General features: G+C 36.4%; 1 protein-coding gene and 1 pseudogene across 1 annotated transcript; one reads left to right on the plus strand and one right to left on the minus strand.

Annotated features, from left to right (window-relative positions):
- The first annotated feature begins 1,501 nt into the window (after positions 1-1,501).
- LOC110888659 lies at positions 1,502-1,891 on the plus strand. The gene has a single exon (XM_022136175.1). It carries the CDS (start codon positions 1,502-1,504, stop codon positions 1,889-1,891), a length of 390 nt encoding a protein of 129 aa, XP_021991867.1.
- Positions 1,892-7,551: 5,660 nt separating this feature from the next.
- Positions 7,552-8,671, minus strand: LOC110887254 (annotated as a pseudogene).
- Between the last annotated feature and the right edge of the window lie 1,231 nt (positions 8,672-9,902).

Below are 9,902 nucleotides of genomic sequence, written 5' to 3' on the forward strand. Positions count from 1 at the left end.
GAAAGAGCGTTCCAAACGCTAAAAGAAAAGTTAACACAAGCTCCGGTATTAACGTTGCCGGACGGAGTCGAAGACTTGGTAGTCTATTCGGATGCCTCACTTTCGGGGCTCGGATGTGTTTTAATGCAACGAGGAAAAGTGATAGCTTATGCCTCGAGACAAATAAAGGTGCATGAAAAGAAATATCCCACGCACGATCTCGAACTGGCGGCGGTGGTGTTTGCATTTAAAATATGGAGGCACTATTTATATGGGGTAAAGTGCACCATATTTACTGACCATAAGAGTTTAAAATACTTCTTCGATCAGAAGGAGTTAAATATGCGACAAAGGCGATGGTTAGAAACGGTAAAAGACTACGACTGTGAAAAACATTACCACCCTGGAAAGGGCAAATGTTGTGGCGGATGCCTTGAGCAGGAAAACGGACTACGTCTCAATACGAGTGCGGTCAATGCAGCTTGTTGTAACCTCGGGTCTACTTGAACGCATTCGAGAAGCACAAGCTGAGGCAATAAAAGAGGAAAACTTAAAAAGGGAAAGGATAGTTGGTCAGCTAAAAGATTTGGCGGATGGTAACAATGGGTTGAAGACTCGATTTGGAAGAATATGGGTCCCAAATTCATGTGGAGTTAAGACGCTTCTACTCGATGAAGCTCATAAATCTCGTTACTCTATCCATCCGGGTGCAACCAAAATGTACAACGATTTGAAGCAAAACTATTAGTGGCCCGGAATGAAGAGGGATGTTGATAAGTATGTGGAGAAGTGCTTGACTTGTTTACAAGTCAAGGCGGAACACCAAAAGCCATATGGTAAGCTGCACCCATTGGAAATCCCGGTTTGGAAATGGGAACATATCACCATGGACCTGTTGACCAAACTGCCTAGGACGAGCCGAGGATTCGATACTATATGGGTAGTCGTTGATAGATTGACGAAGAGTGCTCACTTTATTCCCATACGTGAGACTTATACTTCGAAAAAGATGTCGGAAGTATATACAAACGAGATAGTGGCACGTCATGGGGTACCGGTATCTATTGTGTCAGACAGGGGTACCCGGTTTACTTCACACTTTTGGCGAGATTTCCAAGAACAAATGGGAACAAAGCTTTTTATCAGCATAGAGTACCATCCTCAGACGGATGGACAGAGCGAGAGAACAATCCAAACACTAGAAGACATGCTGAGGGTGTGCAATATTGACTTCGGGGGCAGTTGGGATGTGTATTTACCGTTAGCAGAATTCTCTTATAACAACAGCTATCATGCCAGCATTGGCATGGCCCCGTATGAGATGCTATATGGTAGGAAATGTAGAACCCCGATGTGTTGGGGTGAAGTGGGTCCACGTGAACTGGCCCAGAAAGATGTTGTCCAAGCCACTAACGAGAAAATTGACGTGGTTCGAGCTCACTTGAAAGCGGCCCAAGACAGGCAAAAGTCTTATGCCGACAAAAGAAGAAAACCGATTGAATTTTAGGTGGGTGATATAGTTATGCTAAAGGTTTCCCCATGGAAGGGCGTTATCCGATTCATAAAGAGAGGGAAACTAAGCCCGAGGTTTATCGGGCCATTTAAAATTATTGAACGGGTTGGCAAGGTAGCTTATCGCCTTGAGTTACCGGAAGAATTGAGCGGAATTCATGGCACGTTTCATGTGTCACAACTCCGTAAGTGCTTAGCTGAGGAAACGACTTATATCTACTACGATGATATCGAAGTGGACAATAGCGTTAATTATACGGTAAGACCAATTGAGATTCTAGATCGAATGATTAAAGATTTAAGGAATAAGAAGATTAATCAAGTTAAGGTCAAGTGGAGCAAAGAAAGGGCTCGGACACAACATGGGAGTCCGAAGAAGAGCTGTGGTGTCCCTACCTGACATTGTTTGGTACGTATTTCCGGTTTCGAGGACGAAACCCTTTTAAGGGGGGTGGACTTGTAACACCCCGAAAATGTAAATCATTTATTTTAAATATAATGTCGGTAAATAAACGAGTGAACTAACTAGGATTAAAAATAACCTAGTTAGACAAAAGTCTTGTAGTGACTTAAAGGTGGGTTAAAACACTAAAAATAAGAACTAAACGATAATTGAGGGACCAAAAGCGTTTAAATTGAAACCGATTATAATAAAACATAAATTAAACTCAAAAAACACACTTGTGTGTGTGCTGAGTTCGATCAAAACACAGGGGGCGACACAGAGCTCCCCATCAAACCCTAAATTCTCACAAATCTCACAAATTGAAGGTCAAGATCAATTCCAAAATGAAATCCAAACCTGGATTAGTGATCTCCATTGTAAGGGGTCATAAGGTATGTGAAATTTGATAGGAAATCTCTACTTGAAATTTTGATGAACTTAGGGAACTCGAAATTTGTTGATGCATGATTGTTATATGAATGAAATAGGAACATTAAAGTGTCTAGGAGTAAACCCTAGACAAGTATATGTTGAAATCATGCTTAAATCTAGTAAATTCTATGAACACCTTTGAAGGTGATAAGTGGGTTTTTGTGGAACTTGATAAACACTAGGATTTTGGTCGTAGTTCTAGTGTAATTTGATATTTATGAAGTGATTTCAGATTTATTGATGTTGAAATTTATATGTGATTGTCTGATTGATGTTAATTTTGACAACATAACAAGTCAAGAACTTGATAATGAATTATGTAGAATCCTGCCTTTAAAGTGTTTGTAAAAATGCCTCAAAGAAGGCTTAAAACTGAAATTCAAGTTAAAACGCATATTTGTAATGTTTCGGAAAACTATGCGATATATGTTAAGAAAAGAGTTCTAAACATGCTATGGTTGAACTCTATAGGAAAGGAAACCGGAGCATCTAGTGAACAAGCCGGTGGTGACGTGTGTTTGAAAGGTATGCTTTGAAGGTATGTAACTTGATTCGTTACATTATGAAATTTAGTTATTTCAATAGTTCATAGTTGCGTTTTAATATAAAGCTTGGTATTAGTAAAAGTGATGTCGTTCACTAGTTAATTTAATGAGTTAAAAATTGATTAGAAAACGTTTGGTAGTCGTAGAAATGGAGGATTCCATAAATGAGCCAAATGGGTCGAATAACTGATTAGTGTGTAGTAAAAGTATGTGTGGAATTGCATTTGGCGAAGACGGATCACAAGATCGCGAAACCATAGATTTGGTATTGAAACTCCGATGATCATAAGCCCCGGATGTTGGGTAAAATACGCCTTGCGGTCATAAAACTTGTTAGTGGGTAATTAGAGCAAATCTATACGGGTCGAATAAATACATTGTGCACTTATAAACTTCCAGCCCGTACATTCCATTTTTTACTCAATAGTTATGATAGACGCGTCGGTAATTTTATTACGGACGCATAGGAAAAAGAATCGGCTAAAACGGACGCTCGAGTCGTAAGTTATGAATGTTTGAAGTTGAAATGTGCAAATTTTAAGAGCTGGGAATTCTGCAGCCCAAAACAAGCAGCAGGATGTGAAATATAGGGTGTCGCATCACGCGACACCAAACTAGAAACACCGTCACGCGACAGCCCCAACTCGCAGCATTTTGTTTGTTTTTCATTGTTTAAGCCGTAGTACTTGTTTATAGTTGATTTTAAGTTGTCAAAACTAACAATTGATGTGGTTTTGACCATAGGTGATGATGGACTTAATCCGGATGGCGATCAAGCATGTAACAAGAACCGAACACAATCTTTTGAAGCTTCCGTGATTAGTTAACTTTGTTTAAGACAATGTTTATGTTGTTGACACTTAAATATTCGTTTTGGGGTTGTTAAACTAGTAGTAGTTGACTAAAACGTTAACTCTATGAAAACTTCCGTTATGAATGATATATTAATCTAGTTTTTGGTATATAAAATGTTCCATTTTATATTAAATTTTTATATAAATGAGAAGGGTGTTACAACAATCACAATTAAAAAAACTGTTATACATTCTCTGGTGTAAAACACCTACAAGTTTTTTTCGTCGGAAGCAGCAGGGATACGAAGTCATCATTTTTGTCAGCAGGGTGTGACCGGGCAGCTGAAAACCAAAATACATTGTTTGTTATACCACATTTTTTAAAATCTGATATACATTAATTGTATGAAAACACTTACTAGGTGTTGGTACTTTCTTTTCACTGATAACTACTTTTCCTTTGTCCGCAAGGTAGCTGCCAATATCTGTAGAGCTTAGTGTGTTGTTTCTCGATGAATTTCTTCCTGCATTTCTCTCTTCTCCGTCTGTACATACGACATATTTTGTTAATTGTGGATTTCAATATAAAAACATCATAATTTTTTATTTTTATACACGGTTATGTTTCATTACATACGCATTCCGACGAAAGGGTCTTGCATAACAAAACAATATTTTATGCATTTATTTTTACTTTTATAGTTTTTACTTTATCTATACCTTCTTCCCCTATGTTTCCTTATCTGAATCACTCAACGGGATGCTTTCTTGAATTGTATGATGGAAGCCCTTTCCCATTTTGTAATTTGGTATTCAGCCGCTTCTCCTAACTAAAATTACATGTTTCCACAATTAGTCAAAAAACCAGCAGTGAACACTACAAAGCAAGATATAACACTACAAAACACTATAAAACACTACAATCTGGTGAGCAAGGTGTTTTAAATCATAGTGAGTATACTACATTAGTTGCAGGAATGACTAACTATTTTGAAAATATAAAACACCATTCAGATTCAAAAAACACCATGACTTGAATCGTAATACAGTCATGGTGTTTTAATACACGGAATGATTGCATTGCACATTATGTGTGGTGTTTTACACCTGCAATTCCTGTAGATTTTCTTCGTATGGTGTTTTAAACCTGCATTCATAGTATTTTACACCTTCAATCCAGTATGTGTTCTTTGTATGTTCTTCAAATGGTGTTTTACACCTGCATTTACACCTGGATTCATGGTGTTATGTTTTTCGTATGGTGTTTTAAACCTGCATTACAGTAGGCTTCATATCATGCTATACGTAATTTTTTTTATCTATATAAATATAGCAATATGGTACTCTTATTGAAGATAAAAAAGGCTCGTTGTTGTTATGGTGTAATTTTTTTAAAAACATTACGTATAAAAGGTTATTGACGTTCAAAAAAGATGGGTGAAACTTGCATGTGCATTAAAGTTGATGATAGTTTTTTTATTTAAACAATACAATATAAAAAGACACTATTACCCCTAATCTAGTCAAATTAGTCCAAAAAACAAAACATAATTTACATTTTAAGCCCCTTTTGATCTCAACCATTAACTACAAGATCTTAGGGCTTAAAACACTTCTTACATTTCTCACAAAACCACCTTTTTTACACTAACCCCACCCTATATGTGTGTGTGTGTATGTTTATTACATATTTTTAGTATTCAACCCACGTAATGTATGAACTATTATGGTATTTCAGTGATACTAATTAACATAGGCCGGTTTTATGATAGATTGAAGTTAGTTGTATGCACTGTCATATGGTAATAATAATAATGAAATGTCAATTATATGAAGTGTTTTTTAAACATTCTGTAATTATATCATTTTTATTGTAAAACACCATTTGATACACGAGTTTATAATCTAGTAATAGAATAAAACTAAATGAATAGTAAAATTTTGAATCAGTAACAAATACTAAAAAATATAACCTAGTAATAGAATAAAACTAAATGAATAGTAAAATTTTGAATCACTAACAAATACCAAATACAATTAACTTAGTAAAATTTTAAAGCAGCACCAAAAAGTAAAAATAAATATAATATTATGGTACTTTACAGTTAATAAAAGAAAAATGAAAAAAAAAATAAAGTGTACATATTTAATGAAGTAGTTGTCACCTTTGAAATTTTAACCAAGGTCCCAAAACTCAACATGTTATGTTTATTGATGTCATGAGGCATGTCTTCTAACTTTTTTATGCCATTGAGGTCATTTTGGTAATTTCATCTTTAAGTCTTACCTAATTACACTTGTATAAAGTAACAATACTTATCACTGATTTTCCTAAGTTTCAATTTGTATTCTGTAAATCGTATTTCATAAGTTTCAATTCGTATTCTACAAATCATGTCGCTTGATGTTGATCAAAGTTTGATCCATTGATCTTGGGGATGGATTTAGAAAGTATAACCTTTTTGTCGATAGATCTTGTATGAGATCTTTTTTTGAACGGCAAATTTCTTTTTATTCTTGTCGTCTGTGGCACTTGAACCCAAACCTTCACCTCCTAAAGTTTTGTTTAAAGGTTTTGCCTTTGCCAATGGACTACCACCCCATTGGTGATCTAAGATATGGATTTACAAATTCTAATGTTAAATTTTTCGATCGTGATTTCCTTGTTTAATTCGTATGGTATAGGTTTTTTAAAAATTGGTTTTGAAAAGAGATAACGTGAAAAATATATACTATCTTCTTGCAAGAAGGATAAGGTGGACAACTTGTATACACATCCATCCTTTTCGGTTCATCTTAACCTATTAATTTATATCATTATATGGTGGTTCTTCAAGGATATATACCTAATTACCTACAATCATATTCAGTGTTTTGAATTATTTTATTCTTTTTACATACTAGTGGGAATGCCCACACGTTGCGGCGAGATAAAAGAAAGCTTGCAATGCAAGGTGTTGATGTACAAAACGTGAGGGTCGGTTGCGGCCTTCTTCAGTTGGGGTGAATCAGCAGTGTGCGGCGATTGGTGGTTTCATGATGGCGTTTGGTGGTTATTGTGCGACGGCCAGTTACCAGCTTCAATTGTGTGATTATAGTTATGATATGAGGGGTTTTAAAGATATGGGAGGTCGAATATATATATATATATATATATATAGGGTAGGGCTAGGTAGAAAACCCTATATATATAAAAAACCCGAGAAAACCCAAGCTCCCGACATTTTTTTTTTTTTGAAAAAAATAACACATGTAATATACATGTTTTTAAGACTTTTGGACCAAAAAAATCAAAAAAGCGCCGAAGGAATATTTTTTTAAAAAAAAAACAAGTTTCAGCAATTTTCAGCGAAATTCTGATTTTTTTGCTTAACACGTGTTAGGAGCTGAAATTTGTTTATTTTTTAAAAAAAAATCCCTTCGGCGCTTTTTTGTTTTTTTTGGCCCAAAACACTCTAAAACATGTATATTACATGTGTAATTTTTTTCAAAAAAAAAAAAATGTCGGGAGGTTGGGTAAAAATGGCTTCCCTTTTGGGTTTCCAAAGTTTTCTAAGAATTTTAGGGTTTTTTATCTAGCATTATCCTATATATATATATATATATATATATAGAGAGAGAGAGAGAGAGAGCGAGAGAGAGAGAAGGAGAGGCTTCATTTTAGAACGATACATGTGCAAATATCCTCTTCAAGTAAATATAATACATTACGAGTGAAACAAGGTGGAAGCTATGAACAAGGTGGAAGCTAGTACACTAACAACTCGATAATATCCTTGAAGCTAAGCACTTGATGGAGCTAGACCAGGAGTCATATTTTGTACAAAAAAAAAAACTCAAGTCTCTACGGAACCGTTAAGCGTCCTTTATGGCCTTCGGGTGCAAAGGCCATACATATACTTAGCTCTGGAACCGCCTTCCCATAATCCCTGTAAAGAAAAAATGTTTTAGTATCGCGTCAAAGTTTTTCATGTCAACCCAACCCGACCCATTTGGACCTATACAAAAAGGACTCATTTTGGCCTAAGAAAGGATTTCATACCTGCTATAGTACCACATCATGCCGTGATCCCGCCTCAAAGCCCAGTTATTTGGCTGCAGAATCAACAGTCTCTCTGAGGCCATGATAGCCAGCCTACAGTTCAAAGACCAAACACACAACCGGACTCATTTAGACCACAAGATTCAAGTTATCGGCTAATCAGGGTAACTACAGAATATGCCTTTTAATTTACCTAAGATCTTGAGGGCGCAACAACGAAATGCTAGAACCATTGATCTTACTCCATTTCCCGTTATCATCATGCATTGATCTGAGAGGATAAGTCAACATCAATCCATAGTTAATTCTTGACGCGCGTTTCCAATGAAGCCGCTACGAAGTTTTTTAGAAAATCAATAAAAATGACAAATAAATGTAGTTTATCACATAGTTTAAGTAATTTAACTTACAATCAAATTAGCAAGATATATCCCTATTATGTCCTGATTTGTAGCAATGTCATGAACCGGAAGTGAATTGCAGGTTAAGTCAGACGCCATAGATTTGGGTCCTCAACACACCGTCCGTTAACAATCCCAATAAGCTATGTCTTGAATTTACCTTAAAAAGCTCCTGGTAAACAAAAAGTATTCATTATTCATATATCATTATGTGATAAACTAATCTCAGTTTTTGGTTAAAAAAAATTATGTAATTTTTTTTATTATTTAATCATGTCAAATGTACCTCTGGGTTCCCTGTTTTGGGCCAAATCAAGAAGTCTTCACCGACCCGAGACCCGACAATGGTAAACTTAAGTCTTTGATAAATCTCAATATATTATGCTAAGCAAAATTGTCTTTGATAAATCCCCAACTCCACCAACCGCTCCGCCACCGCCGCCACTATCCACCCTCCTCAACTTCCTTGAATCCGAACCGTCTCCAGTCAGATCAACTATTTCATCACCTTCCGTAACCATCTCGTCTCCTTTATATTCGCCAAACGACTTAAACCCGTTAAACTTATAAATGGTTGCTTCAGCGACCGCCCTCGGATATTTGAGAGCGTGTCTTGCGACGCGCGATTGACATCGACCATACTCCTATGAAGCTCTTGAGTACTATTAAATGTCGTTGCCAGTTCTACGAAAGTACGAATCAAGTATTATAATAAAAAAACATGAGTCAGATGTTACTTCAAAGAAGATTAGCTCTAAACTTATTAAATAAATGAATATATTGACCAAATCTTACCGTGTAAGTACTGATCTTCGCTGATGCCTTCAATTCACTAAACATCACAAGATAGGTCAATACTGCCCTCTCATCAACCTGTCCAAACTGGCACTTGAATATTTGGATTGAGAAGAATAGTTAAATCATGTCGACTTCAGATGGTCAAACTGTTGATCTGCAAGAACTTGATTGTTGATATTGACTTTAGAAAGTCAAACCAAGATACCTATGGTTACAACACAGAATCAGATATCACAAGTAAATATACAACCATGTTTTCTATCTAAAGCTTGCATATGATCATTGATGACGGGGGTAGCCCGAGACCAAATAAAATGACCAAGTATGTAAACGCCCAAAAGGTTAAAAGGTTTAATGGTTGAAAAAGCTGAGGAGATGGAGTAAAGTAACACGGGAAGAGTGAACAAGTCACATCCCCAAATAGTCTCACCAACCACAGCCGTAAAAGCAATGCAGGTCCACAGAGTACATGCTATTATCCAGGGGTCAAAAGGCTTCAACCCCCGAAAGGGTAAGCTCCTCACTGCAAACCGGTTCACTAGTCAAATGAATACTTCTTTGGGAGATGTCTTCTCCTATATAATGACACTTCATTCATTAAACAAAGACATCTCAGATCAGATTTGTTCTCTCAAACTCTGGTCCTTCACATCGTATACTTACTTCACTTAAGTGTCTCTCACTCACATTGACATTACGCTTATTCTTTCTGTTCCCCAATCCTTTACTGGATAACACTTCAGAATTGGATCTTCAAACAAGAAACATAAACTAGTGAACCTCCTTCCACGTCTTGCAAACGTGGGGGGACCCCACGACCTGCGTTAGGCAAGGTAAAACCCTTTAACCCTTCTGCCTAACCACCCTCGCTACTATCTTCGGTCTATATTTTGTTGTCTCAACAAGTTGGCGCCCACCGTGGGGCTACGCCACTATTTCTCCTCAAAAAGACCT

The sequence above is a fragment of the Helianthus annuus genome, chromosome 11 (assembly GCF_002127325.2).
Source record: "Helianthus annuus cultivar XRQ/B chromosome 11, HanXRQr2.0-SUNRISE, whole genome shotgun sequence".
Classification (NCBI taxonomy): domain Eukaryota; kingdom Viridiplantae; phylum Streptophyta; class Magnoliopsida; order Asterales; family Asteraceae; genus Helianthus; species Helianthus annuus.

What these genes read in the sequence shown, in the direction of transcription:
- LOC110888659 (XM_022136175.1), top strand. Translation starts at nt 1,502, where the DNA reads ATGCTAAAGGTTTCCCCATGGAAGGGCGTTATCCGATTCATAAAGAGA.